The sequence below is a fragment of the Podarcis raffonei genome, chromosome 5 (assembly GCF_027172205.1).
Source record: "Podarcis raffonei isolate rPodRaf1 chromosome 5, rPodRaf1.pri, whole genome shotgun sequence".
In the NCBI taxonomy this organism is placed as follows: domain Eukaryota; kingdom Metazoa; phylum Chordata; class Lepidosauria; order Squamata; family Lacertidae; genus Podarcis; species Podarcis raffonei.
The window spans coordinates 29,894,534-29,918,990 of record NC_070606.1 but is presented as its reverse complement, the minus strand read 5'-3'; the positions used below and the strand labels follow the sequence as shown (position 1 = coordinate 29,918,990).

The 24,457-nt window shown below is 41.0% G+C and overlaps 1 protein-coding gene across 7 annotated transcripts in view; it reads left to right on the top strand.

Annotated features, from left to right (window-relative positions):
• CTNNA3 (catenin alpha 3) overlaps positions 1-24,457 on the top strand; it is a 577,974-nt gene that overhangs the window by 531,898 nt on the left and 21,619 nt on the right. For all 7 annotated transcript variants that reach the window (XM_053388388.1, XM_053388387.1, XM_053388385.1 and 4 more), the window contains one exon: positions 8,686-8,867. In XM_053388388.1, coding sequence (XP_053244363.1) covers positions 8,686-8,867 — 182 coding nt within the window. The remainder of the gene's footprint in view (positions 1-8,685; positions 8,868-24,457) is intronic.

Here is a 24,457-nt window from a genome sequence, read left to right as displayed (position 1 = left end):
ATCCTAAAACATTCTGTGATTGGATATGTATTGCGCTAAGAATCCTTAGTTCAGACTCAAGCTCAGGCAAACACAGGCCACTGAATACATAACACAATGATTCCTAAACTAAACAAAACACTTGGCAATTAAGATACCACTGCTGCCCAATTTAGTCTGAATTGTGCCTTAAAACTATTACCTTTGGAGTTTGAGATAAATAAGGGATTTCCTTAAAATAGTTTCCATGTGGAATAATTGTTGGTGTAATTTGGAAAAATAGGTGAAATTGCAGGAAGGGATGCTGACAAGATTTGTTCATTAATTGAATTTATATCCCACTTTTCCTCAAAGGAGCCCAAGGTGGTGAACATAATTCTCCTCCTGCTTCCCCATTTTATGCTCATAACCACATTGTGAGGTAGTTTCGGCTGAGAGTGACTATGGTTTCAGATTTGGGTTTCAGTCCGGAGGCTGAGAATTTGCCTAGGAAAAGGTCTGCTGCTTCTCTTCCTGTTGACAACTGTCTGTATATGGTACTCACTGCCTACTGTTATTGCTGAATTATGCCATGCCACTCCCATTAGGACTGCATCATTCATTGTACAAGTGTGCTCAAGCTCCCATATGGAAAAGTCTGTTGGTGGGGAAAATACAAATTGTGGTGCAAACATGGCAATAGTGGCACAGGAACGTAACAACAGCCCTCCTGGGTCAAGCCATTGGCCTATCTAGTTCAGTATCTTGTTCCCTCAGGAGTCTGATGTCTGATGCTGATGGGATAACCCACAAGCAAGGCATGAGCACAACAGCACTTGGTCCGCCTGAGATTACCCACACCTGGTATTCAGAGGCCTAATGCCTACGCCAGTGAGGTAGAACATAGCCATCCTTGTCCTCCATGAATTTGTATTTTAAAATTGCCCTTCAATTTTATATAATTTAAATTTGATTTTTTATTTATTAAATTTGTTTTTTTAAGTGATCCAAGTTGGTGGCCATCACTGATTCCCATTGAAGTAAATTTCATAGTTTACTATGCATTAGGATGGATTGCAGGGGATAGATAACAGTGATTCTTGAACTGTGCATTAAATGGTAAACGGGGAAGCTTGGTGGTTTTTAGACAATGGTGCGGTGGTGGCTGGTTTCAAGTTTAAGAGACAATAGAAGTCATTCCAGAAAACACATTCAAACATTTACAGTACAGTAACGCAGGTAGCGCTGTGGTCTAAACCACAGAGCCTAGGGCTTGCCGATCAGAAGGTCGTGATTCGAATCCCCGTGATGGGGTGAGCTCCTGTTGCTCCTGCCAACCTAGCAGTTCAAAAGCACATCAAAGTGCAAACAGATAAATAGGAACCGCTCCGGTGGGAAGGTAAACAGCGTTTCATCGCAATGCTCTGGTTTGCCAGAAGCGGCTTTTTTTCATACTGGCCACATGACCCGGAAGCTGTACGCCGGCTCCCTCGGCCAATAAAGCGAGATGAGCGCTGCCACCCCAGTTGTCCACGACTGGACCTAATGGTCAGGGGTCCCTTTACCTTTACAAACAATAAAGTAAGCATGCAAAACTATATACAAAATCAAACTGAGCCATTTTCAAGTTACAATGGTCTTAACTGATCAAGCACCTAAGATATTTAATGTAGTGAAGTGATCTCATAGTATACTGGACCTTATTGTGACACTAAGCCCAGCAGTGTATTCAAAACTCATGAATGGGATTAAGAGCCTAATTTAAATGGATAAGCAGATGCATAGGTGAGAAGGCAAAGGGTTTGTATTTTTGTTTTGACAGTGAGAACCAAACAGATATTTTATATTTTACATATAAAATTGGATTGACAAACAAGCTGTTTGTGTAACTTTGAGAACTCTTGTAGTGATATGATTGTTATGCAGAAGATGCCTGACATGATTTCACAGTAGCTCCTGCTTGCCCTTCAACCTCCTTGCCTCCATATCTTTTCGCTTATGAAAATGCATTTGCAGATGCATTGTAGTCTCCAAACAGCTCTGCTACACTTGAATTTAACAGGCTTCTTTGACCCCACATGCTCCCTGCACCAGAATCATGATTTATTTTATATGTCCTTTTGGAGAAGGGCTATTTGAGAGGGATTTTCTTTTGTTCACTTTTGTGTTCAGTAATATTTAAAAATAAATCCACAGTGGAAATAGTTTAGCAAGGCTGTGTGGGTTCTGGATAAGGAAACTGAAGTGAGAAGCCAGCAAAATATATATTAAAAAAACAAAACATTTTCCCATAATTCTTTTTGCTATTTTAAAAATTGTTTAAATCAAGTTGTCCCAACATTCTGAGTTGGGATGATAGACTTTCATTCCGGCTGAGCTGGGCTTGGGGCTTATGCCAGTGTAGCCCCACCTGAGCTTGGGGATCCATTGGATCCTGGCAGAACTTGGGATTGAATTACCCCCTCAGTGGGCACAGGATTGCAGCCTGAATAATAATAATAATAATAATAATAATAATAATAATAATAATAATTGTTTTTAGGTTTCCCCAGCTACTCTGGGCAGCTGCCAACAAAGGACTAAAAACAGAATAAAACATCAAACATTAAAAACTTCCCTAAACAGCGATGCCTTCAGATGTCTTTTAAAAGTTGGATAGTCGGATAGTTGTTTATTTCCTTGACATCTGATGGGAGGGCGTTCTGCAGGGCGGGCGCCACTACCAAGAAGGCCCTCTGCTTGGTTCCCTGTAACCTCACATCTTGCAGTGTGGGAACCACCAGAAGGCCCTCAGTGCTGTACCTCAGTGAATATCCTCCTCCTCCTGTTCTCTTGAATGAGGAACAATACTTCTATAAGGCTCCACAGCCTCAGGGTGGACTGATGTCAGATTAATTTGATTATGTATTTAAAATTCAGTCTAAGTTCACAGCATGTTGGTTGGCATACACAAAAATATTCAGGAATTTGTTTTTCAGTGAAGCGAAATTGCTATAATGTTAATTAACCATCTGTTATGCATATCCTTAACGTATCACACAAAATCTAAACTTATTTTACTGTCCTGTAATCTGAATGGATTTTATAATCAGGATGAAGAGTGAGAAGTTGTCCAATTTCTAACACAATAGCAGCCAGAAAATGTATGCCTGAAAGTATGTCATTTTAAAATGGATTCTGAAAAAATTATTTAGGCATTATTCCTCTAAGCAAGGAGTAGCAATTATTTTAGGTGCACATACAATACATACAGCTGTTAAGAGGGCAGTCACCTGAGCTCTAACAATGCATTGGTGAACTGATGCCCCTGCCAATTTCCATATGGGAGGGAAACAGTGAAGCAGTCTGGTCTGGAATGTGATGGGTACTTTTTTCAGGAAAGTGGCTGGCAACATGTGGGCATGATGGGGTGTCTTTTAGTCTTTTTGTCAGATGAGCAGGAGCTGCAGTAGGGTACACAGACCACATTCTCTCTCCTAAAGATGGACAGCATCAACATGAAGTACACGCTACAGTCAGTCTTCTGGCAGGCAGCATCAGTATTAGGCAGAGGTGATGTCAAATGGGAATGTGCTGTCCCACATTTCCACCATGTGCCAGAATGCCCTCCCTCGTGGAACTTGACAATAGGGGTGGCCAAAAGAAGGTTTTGCCACTTGCCTTTTCGCTCAAGGGGAAAGAAAGATGAATAGCAACTCTATGTGCTGGAAGTGACGGGACAGGCAGGGTGCCTCCTCTTGTGCTTATTCACACTGCCTGATGGGTGGGCCGGCTCTGGCATTAGGTCACAATGGCGAAACTCTCCTTTTCAGCCTCACTCCTTCAGGCAAGTGGCATCAGAAGGTGGTCACAATGGCCAGCCACTCATCATTCAGGCAGGTGGCATCATAAGTTCACCGGAATGGCCAACTTGTCTCCTTCAGGCAGAGATAACCTTAGTGTTGCTGATAATATCAGAAGAGAGCTTTGCTCTTCCATTATGCTGTAGTAGTTGGCCATTGTGACCTCCTCCTGATGCCACCTACCGGAAGGAGAGAGACTGGCAACTGTGTTGATACCACAGTGCAGGGTAACAACCTACCTGAAAAAGACAGGTTGGCCATTATAGCTCTATTTAGCCATTGCTATTTATTGTAACACACCCACTTTCTTTGTGGCAGTTTATGAAGCTGAAATCTATTGCTTTAAAGGGGACCTACTGCCACTGGGAACGCGGGTGGCGCTGTGGGTTAAACCACAGAGCCTAGGGCTTGCCGATCAGAAGATTGGCGGTTCAAATCCCCACAATGAGCTGAGGTCCCGTTGCTCAGTCCCTGCTCCTGCCAACCCAGCAGTTCGAAAGCACATCAAAAGTGCTAGTAGATAAATAGGTACCACTCCGGCAGGAAGGTAAACGGCGTTTCCGTGCACTGCTCTGGTTCGCCAGAAGCGGCTTAGTCATGCTGGCCACATGACCCAGAAGCTGTACGCCAGCTCCCTTGGCCAATAAAGAAAGATGAGCGCTGCAACTCCAGAGTCGGCCACGACTGGACCTAATGGTCAGGGGTCCCTTTACCTTTACTGCCACCTACCCAAATATGTGAGAGATCCACACAAGTGCAACACCCCAAGTTAAGTGAAGAACGATCTGTTTCCCTTCGCTTTCCTGTGGAATATACCCCCACTTCACCTATTATAATAGAGTGGTACCTCTGGTTACAAACTTAATTCGTTTTGGAGGTCCGTTCTTAACCTGAAACCTTTCTTAACCTGAGGTACCACTTTAGCTAATGGGGCCTTCTGCTGCCGCTGCCACATGATTTCTGTTCTCATCCTGAGGCAAAGTTCTTAACCCGAGGTACTACTTCTGGGTTAGCGGAGTCTGTAACCCAAAGTGTTTGTAACCTGAGGTGTTTGTAACCCGAGGTACCACTGTACTTACTTGTTGGTGTCTGTCACGCCAGAATCCATGGCTTTTGCTCTAAACAGTGGCACTACCTGGTATCATTTAGTAATGCAAAACATGTCATTGATTGGGAGTACAGCAAACATGTGATTGAGTAGTACAGCAGATGCTTTCGATGCAGAAAGTCCCAGTTTTAGGTCCTGGCATCTCCAGGCAGAACTGGGGAAAGTCTCCTGTCTCAAATGCTGGAGAGCTACAATCAATCAGTGAAGATAATATTGCACAAGATGGACAAATGGTCTGAGACAGTATCAGGAGGCTATTTCTATGTGACTTAAGTTTCTCTGGCCGTAAGCAAACAGCAAACTGCTGTAGAGGCAGGGACACTAGCAACACAATATTATTACATCATGCATTTTTCATTATTAAAATGCAGCAAGGAAAAGAGGAGGAGGAGCCTTTCAAGCATGTAAAGTAAGATAGAGAACTGCATTTCTGGTTTGAATTTTAAAATTTAGTTGAATGCAGCCATGAGTCAGCTTTGGTTTCTGTTTCAGCTGAATACTTTTAAATATTGTTCCCCTTAAATATGAAAAGTCCTTAGCCATCAGAGAATATTCCCACAGAGATCCATGCCTACAGGCTGATTATTCTGTATGATTTATGAGCAGCATGGCACTGTGCTACTAAGGAAGATAGAATGAATGACCTAGAGAAACTTGCTTCTAAATATGTCCTCTGTTAAGATTTGGAATGTTTCACTACCTTGTAGTGCCAGGAAAGATCAAGAACCCTATAAAGGTCCCCCAATGTATGGGATAATCAATATTTTCTCATGCAGTTGGATGGAATTCTAAAACTGAAGGGAGGCTATATTCGCTTCTCCACGATCTGCAAGGTTTAAAATAATTTATCCAATGTAACTAGAATTTAGTCACAGTTCAGTCTAAACGTGTTTTCTGTTTCAATCCACTTAAGCTGTCCTCTCATTCTGAAAATGACAAGCACAGTAGGAAAAGGGTTGTTTTCAGTTGTGCTATTCTTACACATTTCTTTTTGTTCTCTTTAGTTTTTAAAAAATGTTCCTTGTGGTGACCAAGTGAATGGTTATATAAGAAGAGTTTGGATTTGATATCCCGCTTTATCACTACCCTAGGGAGTCTCAAAGTGGCTAACATTCTCCTTTCCCTTCCTCCCCCACAACAAACACTCTGTGAGGTGAGTGGGGCTGAGAGACTTCAAAGAAGTGTGACTGGCCCAAGGTCACCCAGCAGCTGCATGTGGAGGAGCGGAGACGCAAACCCGGTTCCCCAGATTACAAGTCTATTGCTCTTAACCACTACACCGCACTGGCTCTCGAATATAAATCTGTAAATACATTTTTCTAAGCATGTCAGATTAGTTTAGGAATATATATCTACAGATATAGATAACCACAGATTAGCAGATTTCTATTCCAATACCAGAGCAGTTTCTCTTCTCCTCAAGCATTTATTCAGAGCGCCTTTTGGCAAGGCAGATGGCATAATCATTGACAGCTGGAAAGAGGCTGGCCATCATTAAAACAAACACTAAATACACGCTTCTAGACAATTCCTGGAAATTAAAGCATGTAAGTAGAAGAAAGAATAGAACATGGGCACTGAAAATGACTAAACAGTTTATCCGTATTTCATGCCTTTGGGAGAGAAACTGATTTTTTTCTTTATAGAAGTGATATGCTTAAAGTGCATCTGAATTCAGGTAATCCTGCTTGTCAGTTACTGCAGAGACTGTGGATCTGATCTAGTCACTGCTGCACCCAGGCCTGGTGTCAGCACTTGGTATGCTTGGGAAACAACTGGGGTCCAGGTGCCGCGTAGGGCTCTTGGGGGCTGATGCTTTGTCTGCTGAAACCTTGCCACCAGTCTCCACCTCCTCTGGGTGGTGGCAGAGGTGCTGTGATTTGTCTGAAAAATACCCATATGGTTGTGATATTGTATGCTCCACAATGCAAGGAATGCCCACTGTCAGGCATTGCATTATGGGGAATGGCAGCTGCTTGAATCCTTTCCAGCAATTACAGTGCCACTGTTTCTAGCTAATCCTGCTAGTCCCGAGGAGGAGGAAGTGGTTGGCAGCAGCTCTAGGAATACCACTACAGACAGTGGGCCCAAATGACAGCAAGGGGTGGTCTGTGCTGGCAGGTAACCCACAGAAAGTAGTAAGCAGAGGGCCCATCCAGTACAGGAGTATTCAGCGTACAGGAGTATTCAGCTAATCATTCCCTTGTCTATTCTAGAAGGATTGTATGATGAGCCTTTCACATTGAAGGGATGGGGAGCACACCACAAAACACACCCACCCACCCACCCCAAAATAAAATACCTGGTACTTTATCCTCCATTTGTATTAAGCTGTCAATATACATGTATTTGTACTATATAATATGTATACAAACAGGTTAATAATGAGTTATCCTGGGTAAGATGGTGGAGTCAAAACAAATGGCCCAAACTACACAATACAGTAATATATGAACATATTAAAATGAAGAATATGCTTGGATCACAGTGAGTATGACAATATCAGTAATTTTAAATTGTTTGATACCAAAGAGTAGTACCCACTTTTGCAACTGATACATTCCCCAGTATCAATTCACAACACTTTCCTTTCATCAGGGATATTTCTGCCCCACTGTGATGATTTGCCCTGAGGACATCTCTTTACTTCCTTCTATATAGGTAAATAAAGGTAAAGGTGAAGGGACCCCTGACCATTCAGTCCAGTCGTGGACAACTCTGGGGTTGCACGCTCATCTTGCTTTACTGGCCGAGGGAGCCGGCGTTTGTCTGCAGACAGCTTCTGGGTCATGTGGCCAGCATGACAAAGCCGCTTCTGGCAAACCAGAGCAGCGCACGGAAACACCGTTTACCTTCCCGCCGGAGTGGTACCTATTTATCTAATTGCACTTTGATGTGCTTTTGAACTGCTAGGTTGGCAGGAGCAGGGACTGAGCAACGGGAGCTCACCCAGTTGTGGGATTCGAACCGCCAACCTTCTGATCAGCAAGCCCTAGGCTCTGTGGTTTAGACCACAGCGCCACCCGCATCCCTTATATAGGTAAATAGGTAAAGGGACCCTTGACCATTAGGCCCAATCGTGACTGACTCTGGGGTTGGGGCGCTCAACTCGCTTTATTGGCCGAGGGAGATGGCGTACAGCTTCCGGGTCATGTGGCCAGCGTGACTAAGCCACTTCTGGTGAACCAGAGCAGTGCACGGAAACGCCGTTTACCTTCCCGCCGGAGTGGTACCTATTTATCTACTTGCACTTTGATGTGCTTTTGAACTGCTAGGTTGGCAGGAGCAGGGACTGAGCAACGGGAGCTCACCTCGTCGCGGGGATTCGAATCGCCGACTTTCAGATCGGCAAGTCCTAGGCTCTGTGGTTTAACCCACAGCGCTACCCACGTCCCACTATATAGGTAAATAGTTGCTATTAATTCCTTTGGTGAAGAGGAAAGTGCTACACTTAAACTGCCCTTTATCTCTGTTACTGGGTGGCCTGTCCCACTAAAAGGGACCCTGGGTGTCTGGGTATGACGTGTTTATTTATTACAATCTGTGCACAGAACACACAGTGGTGCAGTTTTGACTTTTCTAAGTATCCAGTGCAGGACCAGCCAATCCTTGGACAAATACATAGCCCAAAGATGCAGGCATCAGATCTCAGCTGTTGTTTTCAAAATGACATCTTATTCAGAGCAGTCATTTGTTAATGTCCATTTGCATCCACAAAAGAAGGACACCCTCTGACAAAGGCAGATGTTTTGCAAATCAAATGATCTTACCTTGCAGGCAAAGATGACTCAGTTGCCAGAGGCAGAGAAAGAAAAGATAGCTGAGCAAGTGGCTGACTTTAAGAAAGTCAAGAGTAAACTTGATGCAGAGATTGAAATATGGGATGATACCAGCAATGACATCATCGTTCTGGCTAAACGGATGTGTGTGATTATGATGGAGATGACAGACTTCACAAGGTAATTATGCAGGATTTAAAATACATACATACATGCATACATAGAGCTAGAAGCAATTGTCACGTTCAGAGTGGAAAACACAAAAGAGTTTATAATGACAGATGACAAGTGAGTGTCACAACTAATAAAACTGAAAATTGAAGTATTCAGTGTGAAATACTGAAATGCCAAGCCGTTTAAACCATCATACTGTGCTTGCCTTAGGGGAGAAAAAGTGATGTTTATCTTTGTCCTTTTTGTTTTCCTTTGATTTTACTTGAGGTTATTTTCTCTCGTTGATCCTTTTAGCACTGTTAAACAGTAAAGTGACCTAATGGGATTGAAGTCCTGTGGTTATGAAATTACTCAGATAAAAACAGAAAAGCTCTCGAATGTGTACAGCATTTGTTCTTCATTGTGAACTTTGGGCCTATCTATGGTAGAAATTTACATGGTTTTACGACTTTAAATGTCACAGCTTCATCAAAGAATCATGGATATGATGATATGGAGAGGGAGTAGATCCAGGGATCCCTCCTAGATAACAACAATTCCCAGTGTTCTCTGGGAATGTTATAGGAATTTAAATTGGTGGTGTAATGCAGCCTTTGTGTTTCTGTACTTATGTCTGAAATACTGGAATTTTCCATAATGCTATCAGGGTTGGGTCTACTGGTCAGAGTGCATCCAGTATCTGTTTGTGCAAACTACACCTTTGCAGGCATTTTATTACCATTTAATCAACTTTTGGATAAAAAAGATTAGTTAAAGACCTAAAGAAAACTAAAAGAGTAATTATTTTCTGGCTGGAAACTGAAACTATTGATAGAGACTACGAGATAGACATACAGCTACACTGGGAAATCTCCCTTTTCCCAGATCTCTGCAGCTCATTGTTTAAGGCTATATCCCGGACTTGCTTCGTAACACATAATGGTAAGGATGCTGTGAATCCAAGGACATATCTATACAGTATTGTGAAACATGATGTTTGGCTTGGCTGATAAGCATACATGTTGGCAGAAATGTTGTAGATATGGGTTTTATGGAAATAAACGGGAGCTCTTCCATATATATAAGGGCTTTCATGACCCCCTTCCTAATGCAGCCTCCTGTGTCACTCAAACAAGACTATTCTCAAAAGCAGGGGGACCACTCCAAGAGAATTTCCGAACAAACAAGATTTTTAAGATGTTACAGTCTGTTCTGCTTTGTTTGAAAAGTGGTATCCTTGTTGTGGTATAACATCTTAGTTCTTCTGTCGTGCAAACTTAAAATAAGCTCTTGTTTAAAACAAACAAAATCCCACCCTTATCTGCCATTATATTTTGAAATTTGCACTTTAAAACAATAGTATCAGGATGCTTCCTCAAAAACCCTTTGGCACAGGAAGACTTTGAATCTCCCTACTAATGGTTCTGCTACCTGTAACTGTAACTAAGGCAGACTTAGAAATGAAATGGAGTGCAGTTCACAGCCACTTTTACCAAGCAAACACTGACTTTCACTGGCCTCTCATAAAAAAAGTAAAGGACCCCGACCATTAAGTCCAGTCATGAACAACTCTGGGGTTGCGGCGCTCACCTCGGTTTACTGGCCGAGGGAGCTGATGTTTGTCCGCTGATAGTTTTTCCGGGTCATGTGGCCAGCATGACTAAGCTGCTTCTGGCGAAACTAGAGCAGTGCACGGAAACACCGTTTACCTTCCTGCCGGAGCGGTACCTATTTATCTAACTGCACTTTGATGTGCTTTTGAACTGCATGGTTGGCAGGAGCAGGGACCGAGCAACAGGAGCTCACCCAGTTGCGGGATTCAAACTGCCGACCTTCTGATCGGCAAGCTAGGCTCAGTGATTTAGACCACAGTGCCACCTGCGTCCCTCCTGGCCTCTTATACATAGGATTAAATAAATGCCTTGCAAAAACTTTTACTACCTGCTCTCTCTGATCCATATTAACAGGTCCTTACAACAAGGGAACCTGCAAATCAAGTACTCCCAATCAATGGAGAAATATATAAATATAATCTTTTAGTTGGACATAAGAGGTGAAATACTGAATGCACAAATGCAGACAATTCTAACAAGAAAGAAAGAAGAGTGAGAGGCACCTAAGAAAAACGGTGTGCCTGCATAAGGAGCATATAGATGAGCTGAGAAGAAAGAAGGGAATGTGTAAGAAGTGGAACAAAGTAGAAATCACGAAGTAGCCTACAGTTGTAGGAAGGTCAGGCAGGCCAAAGCTCAGAATGTACCCTGGCTTGGACTACAAGACTCTCAGGGTCTCTTCCAGCTAATACAATTCTATGATTTTATTATTCTAATTGGCAAACTTATTCTGGAATTTCTTGTTGGACATCCTTTGCCTGTCCTTTTTACATTGCAGAGGAATTGCATTTGTTTTGCTGCACTACTATTTTATAAATATTCACGAAGAGCTATCCCTCCCTCTTTCTTTATTATTAATGTTTCAAAAACAGTTCTTTCTCTGTTTCACCTTTGGTTCTGTTCTAACCTATTCAGGTAGGTTCTCCTCTGGATAAAGTGAAATGGAAGAGGTCTATATTGCATTCTGTTTGTTCTTCATATGTTTGAAGATGGGTCTAATTGTTGTATGAAATTAAACCCCTGGTTCTCCATTCTTGAAAGTATCCTAACCTCCTTCTTGTGTTAAATTTTTCATGAATTGAAACAGGTGTTGTTGGTGAAACATCTGATGTCCAACCACAAAACCTGCTAAGCTGGTGTGGGGACACCCTAACCTAGTTTCCTACTTTCTATTTCTATTCATGATCTCAGTTTAACATGCATAATTGAAATAAATGTTATGTACAAAGCAAAGTAAACAAGTAAATAGAACAAGGGATTATTTGGTTTGCATCTTGATAAACAGGATTGAGAATGTCAATTTGCTTAGGTTCACTTATGTAAATATACTGGTTTGACCTTAGCTTCCAAACAAAATTATGCCACTAGGGATGTCAGGTGTTGTCAGGAGATGTTTGATGTCCTACAGATGAATCAAGTACAAGAACAAAGAGAGTAGCCAATTAACAATACAATCAGTGCCTACATTTCTCTCTCATTTCTTTTAGTTCTTTTGTTTTTAATGCTAGGCAAAGGCTATGTTTAACAGCACAATCCTATGCATGATTACAGTATGCCCAAGTGTTTTCAAAGTAGCCTATTTCCTAAATTTGCTTATCTTTTTAATATATTTACCTATGCCCATAAACAGTGCTTTTGCCTCTTTGGGAAATATATCAGTTCTACCTTAGCTGAGTATTAAACATAATTTCAAACAGAGCTGAGGGGAAAGGAAAGTAGGGAGGAAATTTAATCTAAAAATGCTCTCTACAACAGGGATGGGGAACCTGTGGCCTTCCAGATGTTGCTGGTGCTGATGCGAGCTGGAAGACTACAGATTCGCCCTTGCTATTGTACATCATGGGTGAGATTATCCTGATAATGGACTGTTAACTTGATGAGCATTATTGTTGTTTTTATAAGGCTGCTGGGGGATACAACAGGCGGATAGTTTCCCTCACTTGAGAGATGCTGGCTGAGTTTTTTTGATAGTGCTAGTGCAGAACAGTGTTCCAACGACAGAAACCCATTCCTTCTTAATTTAGTGGCTCTTTTTATTTGATTGAAGTCTTCTGCCTAGGTGGCCCTAGAGCAGCTGTCCATTACAACATTGTTCCTATAAAACAAAATGGGGAATGTGTGACCTTTTCACGAGGCAGTTGTTTGGTTGATTGTTTCTCACAGGGACAGAAAATGTTTTGTGTCTATCTTGCCTTTACATTTCATCATATTGAATGGTCCAGACATCATCTAAATGATTGCTGGCTATTTAAACTGGTCACTTACAACATCTGTGTTCTAATCCTAGTGGGAATAAACATTTTCATGTGTAAATAGAAGTAGAAATAATGAGTGGACAGGAACTGTTGGGCAATTTTTCCCTCCTCCAACTATCCCTAATACAAAAAACTGTGTTCTCTACATTGCTGCAGATCCATGTATCTGCTAGATTTAATGTGTATCAGTTTAATAGTAGTAGTACTACCTGACTTAAGAAATATAACTTCTGTATATCTTATCTTTTTGAACTACTGACCTGCAACAAAATGTTGCAGTGTGGAATGCTGCTGTGTAGGATTGTGGGTGGGGTTTTTTTTTGGGGGGGGGGTTACTTCTGTCATTCTTGGAATCCCCTAATGCACCAGTGGAGAATGGTTGAATGGTTTCTTTAAATGTAAAGGTTCATCATTGTTCCACTTGATGTGTATGTCTTTAAGGGGCCAGAGCAAAATAACGAGACCCAGCTTTACAGCTGTGAAACATAGCAGGTGCTGCTGAGTTGCATTGATTAAGCTGTGTCAGCAATTGGGTGTAGTATATAAGGAGCAGCACCTAGCTCTCCCATTACCCTGGGGGATGGGTTGGTGGTTGGGTCATGTTTGTTTGTTGATGTATTTAGTGTAAAAGGAGTTTTTGTTACTAAAACCTTGTTTAAGTTATTTTTGAGTCCCTTTTTAATGCATGGTCTCCCCAGCAAGCTCTCTGCAGCGCTACCATACTGCAAATAGCCAACACTTTCGACCCTCCAGATGTTTGCTGAACTACAACTCCAATCATTCCTGGCCATTGGCTAATGGGAGTTGCACACTTTTGCACAATGTTTAGCAGCAGCTAAACACTAGAAATAGATGCAGTGATTTATAGTTGGGAGTTGACCCTATTATAGTATAACCTGTTGGACAAAGTCTTCCACCACCTCATGACTTGTTAGATTTCTTTTCTCAATTAAAAGAATTTAGATTTAAATTCTAACATTTATTTTATTAATTTTTTTTAAAAAAATGATTTAAAATTAAAAAGCACACATGAATTGAAGGAGACAATTGAAATATGACAACACTGGTGTGTATATTCACTCTCTAGTGTCTGCCTTTCCCTGAAAAGGTCTGGATGATTGAAAATATATTTGAATTCCCAAAGAGGAGCATCAAATGCTTTTTGCAGTGCGCTGGCTCCATTGTGTCATACTGCAGCAGGATTCCTAGTTCCAGTGCATGGGGTCAGAGTTGTTTCACAGGGCATCAGAGTAAGAGGTAGAAATAACCAGCACTCTGTCCCACACAGAGATGTCAAGACGACCTTCCTTCCAAGGTTCTTAAGAGCACAGCAAGGATGAACTTACTACTTTTTCAATGGGGTTTGCCATAAAGTTCCAGAACGTAACTGAGGAGTAAAGCTAAAGAGAATGAGGATTTTGAATTAAAACCTACAGAGCCACAAAGAGTGGTTTCCACAGCTGGAGAGATAAGCAGTTGGTTAATTTTAAGAAGCAGCCAACCTCTTTGGCTATGGGAACTGCGGCATGATACAAGGCACAGGCTGTCCGCGCAAATCACTTCTTTGGATCTGTGCCCTGATAATTTATTAAGGACAGGGAGGCCATCTGTATGTAGTTCCACTAAATGAATTCTGGCATATTTTGTTTCAGATACAGTACATTTATTTTAAATTGATTTTTTTTGCATACCAAATAGCATCGTCTATTATTTATATTCTAAAGCGAGCCTGCCTGCACAACTTGTTGTCATGCACCAAGCTAAACACAGCCCACCAGATTGTTGCCTGCCGGAGAATTAGTAGGCCTTTGCTGTTTGCCCAACAAGGCAGAGATTGGGGGCAGGGGTGGAATTTATCAAGCACATAGAATCCCACAATAATGCCTAAACTTGATGGGTCACAAGTAGTAAAGTTATTTTTTAAAAAAAACCCATCTTTTGGAAACACCTTATGCCTGCACTATGCCTCTGTGTAGTATAATAATATTCCTGTATGTTCATAGGGTTCAGTGGTGTGTGTGTGCACATGGGTGTGCCTCAGCTGTGCGAGCAATTCTCCACACAAGTATTTGTTGCATGTACGAATTCAACGGAGAATGTGTACATTGACACAAAGACATGGAGAATGTGCCTAAACTAACAGCACAGCACAGGGGATTTTGTGCATTTTCTCTGCCTAGGCATTTTGCATATTGCCTGGGAAAAGTCTAAAATTGATGTGGAGGCTATTCATATTACACAGGCAACATACAAAACATTTCAGATAAATTTGCATTAGTTGGGGTTTATCCATCTTGGCTGAGTATTGAGTAAATTGTCTTATGATACTTTAAGTTTGTACACGTTCTTCATATGAATGTGCACAATTGTCAGTTGTTATGCAAATTTATTTGTCAATTCACACTACCCCCTACATGGTGCTATCTAAAGTTTCTGGGGCTGCTTATGATGATAATTTCATTTATACCCCACCTTTCTTCCAAGGAATTCAGGGTAACGTACATGGTTCTCTGCCTCCTTATGACATAGATTAGGTGGGTGATCCAAGGTCACCCACACAATGAGCTTCATGGTCAAGTGAAGATTTGAAACCCGGTATCCCAGCTTCTAGCCTACAATTCTAACTACTACACCACAATGCAGACAAGAATATTAATCACTGAGCATAGGAAACCCCTCTAGCCGCTGGGATCTATGGACACAAGCAGAACTAATGTATGGTACCCTTTATCTATATTATTAAATTTTGTCATATCAAATGATTAAATTAAAACAGTGCATTAACCTTCAAAAGATACACATTTTCCTGATAGGTCAGAAGTAGTCATGTACAAAAGATAAATGTAAAATATTTTGATAAGTGATTGTAATGTATAATGAAAGATATACATATTTGAAAGATGAGTTACTGAGGCATTAGCGACCTAGAAATGTGATTAGACATCCATATTAATAAACACCTGTCACTATTGCATAACAGATGTTCCAAGAACATATCAAATGCAAATTCACGCGACTCCTTCACTGTGCGGTTAATTACATTACCTATCCTGCAATTTATTTGTTTTTATTTTGTTCCATTTCAGTTGCTAACTGTGGATTTCTGAACGAGGGAAGTATTTTAGGAAGTTTTGGAACTTGTTCTTGCAGCGGGGTTTAAACATAATTCTGACACTCATCCAAATTGTGCTTTTTTTGTTTGAGCTCAGTTCTAAACTGAACTTGCTCTTTCAGAACAGATTTATGCCTATATGCTGTAGGTGGTATCCACACCCTTGGAAATGAGTTTAGCTTATTTAGTCAACTTACCCAAAGTGAGTAAGCTGTTCAGTAAACAAGGAGAATTCAGGTTTGCTGGAAGTCTATATTGTTTTAACAACAAACCTATCTACTCAGAAACAAGTCCAATTGAGTTCAGTGGGGCTTACTTCCAGGTAAGTGGGCAAAAGACTTTAGACTTCAAAAAATCTTTTAAGCGAGTTCCATGTATGGTTCTACTCAGGCTCAAGTCACACCACATGCAGTTAACATCTTACTGCCACCTTACTGGCTTGAACCAATGTACTGAACACCAGGGATTAAATATCTAAATTTAGGAGTGTGAAGGTGGTGTGGGATGTTTAAGATTCACCTAAACCTTGCGGGTGGCACTTCTTAGAACCAGCTAGCTGTGCAAGTAGGCAATTTCTGCAGTCCTTGTCCAACCCCACATTACCAGGAGAACATAAGAAGTGGGCTCAAGAAAGCTTGAGAATTTAAGATTAGAGGAAAGGACTGAATAATAATAATAATAATAATAATAAGTTTTGTTATTTATTCCCCACCCAACTGGCTGGGCTTCCCCAGCTACTCTGGGCAGCTTACAGCACGTTAAAAAATTGTGCAAGATCAGACATTGAAAATTTTTCGATACAGGGCTGCCTTCAGATGCAAGCTCATAATAAAAGTATTTGGGGGACTGGAATACTATAACCAATTAAGATTCTCACTGCCATTGTGGCAGCTGCCTGAGCAAAAGCTGTGTGATGGGAGCTGTCCTGATCTCCTCCTATTATCTGTTGTGTCCTTGAACTAGGGTGGGGAGCTCATAATTGGACAGCAAGAGCAGAGGTGTTGGTTCACTCTCATAGCATCAGGGGTTAGGTGAGGGAGTCCTTTGATTTGTTCTAGAGGAGAAGGAGTAGATGTGGAAGTCCATCCCCCGAGACTGAAAGGAACTGTTTGTTAGCCATCTTCAAAATCTAAGTGGTGGAAAGGTGGGTTAATCTGTTAAATAACTAAAATTCTTAATATATTTTACTTATAAATGAAATCAGCTGCCTTAGGAACAGCAAAATTTATTTTTCTAATGCTTTTCTTGCTCCTCTTTATCTCCCATATATTGATTATTTGTCCTGGTTTAGATCGTCTTTTCATTAGATATTGGTGTAGTTAAGTGGGAGGATGAAAATCTGGCCAATTTGGTAGATAGGTAAAAAACAAAACAAAACCCCAACCTCAGGTGTTGTCAGCCATGAGGGGTTACCAGGACAAACTGTGACTTTTCCTTTCCTAAAAAACTCTAGTTTGATAATATGGCCTGGGAACCCATGGCCCTCTAGAAGATGTGGGATCACAACATCACGAGGGCCACATGTTCCCCATCCCTGTTTCAAAGTATAAAACTGACGGTTCCGCAGGTGCTATTAGCACCAATGGCAATAATCACAATGCAATCTTGGAATTAGTGTTGTTCCAAGGGTGCATTATTGGCAGAAACAACGATGGGCACCAGAGAGTAGCTGCTGATTAAAGCGAAGCTGTAGCTTGCAAAACCTGCACTTCCCCCCATAAAGCTAAAGGAAAGAGGAAAACTAGTGTTCTTGTTGGCTGTATACATTGGTTGTATATAATGATAGTTGTTTCTTATAATTAGATAGATAGATAAATAGGTAGGTAGAGTGTGCAGTATTGAAACTAGCGTAAGTTATGGTCCAGCCCAAAGCTGTGCACCATTAAGGCCCCCAGATTTCAATCCGAGAGATTTAAAGAGTAGAATTTAAATTATCTCATTAAAATATGTGGGACTTCAAAGTGCTGGGCTGACTTGTGCTCTTAGCTATTAAAAAGAAGGCAGAAAGTCACCTGTTGGATATTCTTTCAGTACAGGAGTAGATGACTTACTTGATCATAGGCTGTTCTTGCTCTATTCTAGCAAAATTATGCTTCCTAGGTATCTGTCTTTACTGACATTATTTTGTTGCTGATGTTATTTTAGCATTATTTGCAAAACACATCAATATACCATGTCAGGGTTTGTTTGTGCCTCTATGACACTGGAAGCTGATTCACATAATCTTATTTTTCTGTGGCTGACTAGAGACCACAGAAAAGAATTTTGTAATTCTTGCTGAACAGATTGGGCTTGTCATTCCTTTAGCCAACTTATTATTAGAGCTGAGTTTGACAGCTGAGAGAGAGAATTTACTTGCATGCAAAGGATTAAATCTAATTCTGAATAAATAAACGTAGCAGCATATATCCAAGTCTCTTGCAAATTGCACAAGCAGTTTTGATACTGGGTTTTACGTTAAAAAGCCACAAAATGATCTTAAAAGCCAAAAAGATTAAGTTCAGAACTCAGCAACCCACTTACAATATTCACACCCCCTGCAGTATCACAATTGAAGATAATAATCGCTTTTTGTATTTTTCAGTAGAGCTGGTACTCCCCCCCCCAGCTTTATTTGGCAATTAATGAGGGGTTGGATAAAGCTTTTATGATGCACTCTTGCTCCCATGAGCATTCCAGAAAATGTGGTGCTAGGAGGCTGCAGAGAGCTAGAAGGCTTAACTTTAAGAGCAGGAGAAATGTGGCAAGGCCAGGAAGCTATGAAGAGCTTCACAACTAAAACGAGCAACCACAACACTTTAGTTAAAGCCACACCATACATTTAAAGCTCTGAAACCTGAGAAACCAGGGTTCAAATCCCTACTCAGCCATGCAGGTCACTGCCAGGATTTGGGCCAGCCACTGCCTCAGGTTAACCTACCTCACAGAGTTGTTGTGAGGAAACAAAATGGGAGGGGAAAGATCACATGTGCTGCATAGAGCTCCTTGGAGGGATGGTGGAATATAATAATAATAAATAACAATATAAATTATACTTGCATTTGTGAGGCTGGGATAGTAAAGTATGCTCCAGGGCACAAAGGTACCTTTCTGGCTGGCAATATGTTGGCATGAAAAGCAGTCTTTTCTCTCTCTCCTTCAGATGGATGGGGCAAGGGGCATGCTAGCCAGTTTCTCTCCCATTCAGGTGGGCGACATCAGCATGAGGTCACTATGGCCAGTTCCTCCCCTTCAAGCAGGCATCATCAACACAAGAGCAAATGTCCTCAGTGGCCAGCCAAATGCCTGTGGGAAGAAGTCAAAGCTGAGTGCATACTGCCTCCAACAGTGGAGGTAGAGCATAGATATTGATATTATTATTATTATTATTATTATTTAGTACTCATGAAGGATAAGACTAACAACAACAACAACAACAACAACAACAACAACATTTATTTATATCCCGCCCTCCCCGGCCGAAGTCTGGCTCAGGGCGGCTAACATCGGGTACAGTGGTACCTCGGGTTAAGTACTTAATTCATTCCGGAGGTCCATTCTTAACCTGAAACTGTTCTTAACCTGAAGCACAACTTTAGCAAGGTACTTTTCTGGGTTAGCGGAGTCTGTAACCTGAAGTGTATGTAACCTGAAGCATATGTAACCCTAGGTACCAATGTATATAACATTGGTATAAAATCAAACAATAATTAAATTACCTCCTAAAAACAGATCAAAATCAAATTAAAGTCTAATTAGATGGCTTTCCGCAGGGTTAGGGTTGGGAACAGGGTAAGAGAGCAAGAGAAATAAGTAAGGAAGATGGTTAGTGAGGGAGGCAGCACACACTGAGGAGCAGGATGTGGGAGTAGAAAGAGAAGTTATGTCGGAAAGAGCACCAGTGCTCCCCCTTTTAGAAGTGCCACTTACTCCAATCATAGGGAATCTAGGGGAACCCCAACAGAAGAAGGCTAACCCCAGCAGCTTGGAAAGGGGAAAGAATTATCCACAAACAGACTGAGACAGGGAGATTACTAGTAGCTGCAGAGCAGAAGTAAATGTGATCAAAATAAAAGCATAAGCAGGTAAAAGTGAGGGAGGAGTAAAATAAAGAGACAAGATTTAGAACATGAGGGTTATGATTTGGGAAGCAAACCCTGGAGGAAACAACCTAGAAATAGCACCAGACATGAGCTCAGAGCAACAGCCCCGTTTAGTAATTGTTTTCCCACCGCACCCGAGTTCTCCTGACTGCGTATTGGCCAAGTTGTGGCATCCTCAAGTTGTGGCCTGGCTTCTCTGTGTGAGTCACACTCTTGCCTGATGGATTTGCAATGTCACTTGGCCAGCATGGGGCCAATCAGTGCTCTTCTCCTTCTACCCAGCCCCCTCTGGCTTTAAATTGCTATGTAGCTTTGAATCTCAGCCTCAGGGCAGACAGCTATGATACAGTATTAAAACTTAATTTTGTTTGCTTTCTATTTTGCTTTCGTTAACACAATATCTCAAATGAAGTTGAGCAAAGTGGAGCGGAGAGCGCTCCCTGGCATTTTTGCATGCCTAATGAAACTGAAACTGCCCTTGTCTACAGGCTTCTGAGGCAGCTAAGTTGAGCTCAGTATTTTCAGACAAGAGGGAGGGAAGGGCTTTCCTCACAGGAACAGTTCTCTTCCTCCTTCTCACAGGAGCAATTAATTTTAATTTTTGAATTCTATACAGTTAGCTGTGGGAAGTGAAGTGCAGCCAGCTATCCTAAGGCTTAAACAACAACAACCCAAGAGGTTAAATAAAAGGTGGGAGGGCACCTTTTTCATAAAGGCTCCTCCATCTGCACAAAAGTTTACAGCACTTTAAACAGCCATGTCTTCCTCCAAAGACTCCTGGGAACTGTAGTTTGTTGAGGGTGCTGAGAGTTGTTAGAAACACCAAGTCCCCTCAATTCCTCTTCCCAGGGAAATTCCCAGCATTATGATGATGTGTTATTTAAATTGTTGTTAAATTCACCAAATTGAATGTTTAACTGAGTAACATTATACACATACATGCATGTATTTATACTGTAGTCTGTGGATTGCCTTTGGTTTCCAGAAGCCATCTGCAATATATTTGCGCACTATATTATTATTATTATTGTGACACTTGCTATCTTAACTGTGAAAAATCTCTCACTACATATTCACAGGTGAGTAGGGATGGTAGCAAAATCCATCAGAAAAGGGAATGAGAGTGGAGATTCTCACAGTTCAAATGTTTGTCCATGATGAGGAATGGAAATCACGGAAGCCAATACAAGCAGTCTTCACTATCGTGATTCTTTAGTGTGCAAACATTACACAAATAATTGTGTTATTTTCTACATTGTGTTCCCTGTTGAAATGTATTGCATTTATTTATGTAATTAATCACATAAGTTTCAGCCATAGCTGATACTGAGATCCATTAATGTTTTTAATGGAAGCTGAAAAGCAGCAGAATAGATGATTCCATGGCAGAATGGAAATGATGCCCTCCTTACATCCCTCCAGGAGAGTCCCTATTGCCATCTTGAAATACTGTGGGGGGAATCCTGTGGCAAGTTAGCTGGTCAGTAACATCTATATTATCCAATGTTACAACTGTCTCAGTCATAAATACAGTTTAATAGTGTTGACCAAAAAGATTTAAAAGCAAAAGAGCACACTAATAACATTTTCTTGCAATTGCTGAAGTCATTTGAGTAACAAGATTAGAAGCAACATGATGATAAAAAAGGCAGGTCAGCTGTTTATAGACCATCAGTTATAAACATGCTGATTGCTCAATTACATTTAGGTGTATAATTTATTTAATCCAGATAACTTCATTCTTTCAGAATAAATGCTCTCTTTCAAAAATGCTACTTCTCTCTAGAAGGGTTCCTTCCTACCTGACAGAGATTGCCCGTCTCACAGTACGAGTTTGTAAATGTTGTGCAGGCCATGAATTGCTCTCTTTCATTCTCATTCATGTTAAAGAATTAGGAGAAAAGCATTCATTTGTTTCTAATCACTTTTTTTTATTATCGATGCAAAAATATTTGTTTTTGCAGTTTTCAAAAGGCATATTAGACACTCCAGGGAATCAGATTAATATAAACTGATCTTCTGTTTCATTTTGCTACCTTGTGCTTGAGATGAAGAACTAATTTCCCTCCTATGTCTGATCTTAAAATAATTTTAGTATAGTTCAAATTGTAATCGCTGTTGGTGTGCATTACTAAACTCACTTATTTGGAAATAAATTCAATTGAAATCAGTAGGATTTGCTTTAAGGTAAATAAGTGTGAGCTGCAAACAAGAGTGTACCTTCAGCATGTTGACATAGAAAAATGAACATATGAATTTAACAGAGGATCATATGCAGACTCTCATAACACAACAGCTATTTTTATATGTGTTCTTATGTAGCTTGATAAAACCTGTGAATGGGCCCCCTCTTCCTTAGATTTTGCCCCTGTGGTCCCTGATACTGGTGATCCACTGCACAAAAAAGGGGCAACATTTGGAGAAGGGTAAAACAAAAACAAAATCAAGGGTGGGGATGGGAAAAGCACTTCTCCCATAAAGGCCCCCCATGGGAAATAATAGGCTCCCCTCACTTGGTTTTTGCCCCTGCAGCACCTTATTTCCCCACTTTTCCATTCCTTTAAGGATGGGAAATAAGCCACATGGGAAACGTGCAATTTTAATCCATGCCTCAGAATTTTGGGGTTTACAAAATCTCACTTCCCCTTTGAAATTTGGTACATCTTTCCAGATCAACAGAAGTATCAGAAAACATTTGTATACCTGTTCCTCAAAATGGAAGATTCAAATGGGGGGGGGGAGAGATCAAGCTATTCACACACTAGCTAGGAAGCATAAATCAGAGGCACCCTATTACGCTATTACCCTATTACGCTAGAAAAGATAATTTTATGTTTAACTGTTGTCAGGAGTTTTAGTTAACCCAGCACAGAGCAGACATAACTTCATATTGGATGGAAGGCTGTGGAAGTTCTGTTGCCCTTGAATCATCCTTTGGACAATTTCCAGTAGGCGCCAATAGAGATGTGAAGGCCCAAGTTAAAAATACAAAAATGGGAGGAGTCACCCCCCCATTTTTCTTGTCCCCCCCCCTCAACAAAAGTTTTCATCTCTCTAGGATCCAGAAGTGACATTAATCTTTCTTGAAAATTGCAAATGCCGTGCATTTGTTTAATAAACAAGTTCTTTCCAGGATTCAGCTCAAACCCCACCCTTTTCAGGTACAACTGTCAGGTCCAGTCCTAACCCTTTACCATCCATATCAATTGCCGAGTAAAAAGCATTGTCCCATCTTGCCACATACATTTAGTCCATCCAGTAAAACTGACATTTAACCAAAATGGAGGTCTGAAATGCCCATCAAATACTTTTTGTGTTGTCTGCTTCTAAGCCTTCCAGACTCTGCCCCAAGGCCCATTTAGTGGCCAGGGTATAGGAGTCTGCTATCTTAGTCATGAAAATAAATGCTCACGAGGCATTTGTCTTTTCAATGACAAAATACAAGCACTATTTCAAAACAGAAAAGTTGGGAATAGCTGACAGAGTTATTTACAGAGGAAGAAGGAGAAGTGCAGGTATGTTTAGTTATTTATTTTGCAAGCCTTGTTGAATCCTGAGGGAGTCACAGTGAGATCTAACAAAGATAAGAGACATTGAGCTTGAAACCAACATGAAATATCTCAACGTCTGTATCTGAAAGAAAGAAGCACTGATAGCAGATGATCCCAGTAGGAAAAATTGCTTTAAATGACAGAACATATTCAACTAGCAAAGTGTTATATTTAAAGGGTTTAATGTCAGTGAGAGTTACATCCCTCTGCAAAGGTTATTTCTAATCCTTTCCCACTCCTGTAGTTACATAGTCTAGAGTGAACAGATCTCTATCTAGACATAAGTAGCTACAATTGCCAACTGCACATCAGGCACAATCTAGTCATGATTTGAATGGTTGGGGTCAAATGGGTGTCTTCCCACAGAAAGAAGGGCATTCTTAACTGAAACAGGGGGGGACAAATTTTTCTCTCCCCTGCCCCTAAAGGTCTTCCAATCCTCCAGATCAAATTGGGGGGCTGCAGGAGGGAGAAGGGATAACCAAAAATTGCTTCCTTGCCCGGTCCATTGATGGATAGCTACCCTTCCATTAGCAGAGCAACACCCATTTGATTCCACCCCTAAGGCTTAGTCGTTACTTAACTTCTGCCAGATTTTGCCCATTGTGTTCACAGAATTTTCACAAACTTGAATGCTACTGACTTTAAACGAATAAAATAAAATTCACACCTTTTGCCTTTATTACTCCCACACTTTCCTATAGAAGCCTTTCCAGTGTCTCTTTGGCATTTATTGTATCCACAAGTAAGAGAAAAACAGAGGATGGATCATATTTTGGAGTGAAGCAGAAATCTCACCCCTCAATAGTTTGCCTATGTCCTTCCCCCCTTTCCCACCTGTTCATTTGCACCTGCCAGAGTCTCTCCCCTTGTCTTTCCCACTCCCCAAATTAATTGCATTTGTGAAATGGTTGAGTCACAATGGTCTGTTTCTAGGTAGAAACTTTGTATGTAATCTTAATGCTTCAGAGCAATTGGCAACAGCAGAATGATATTGCTTAAAT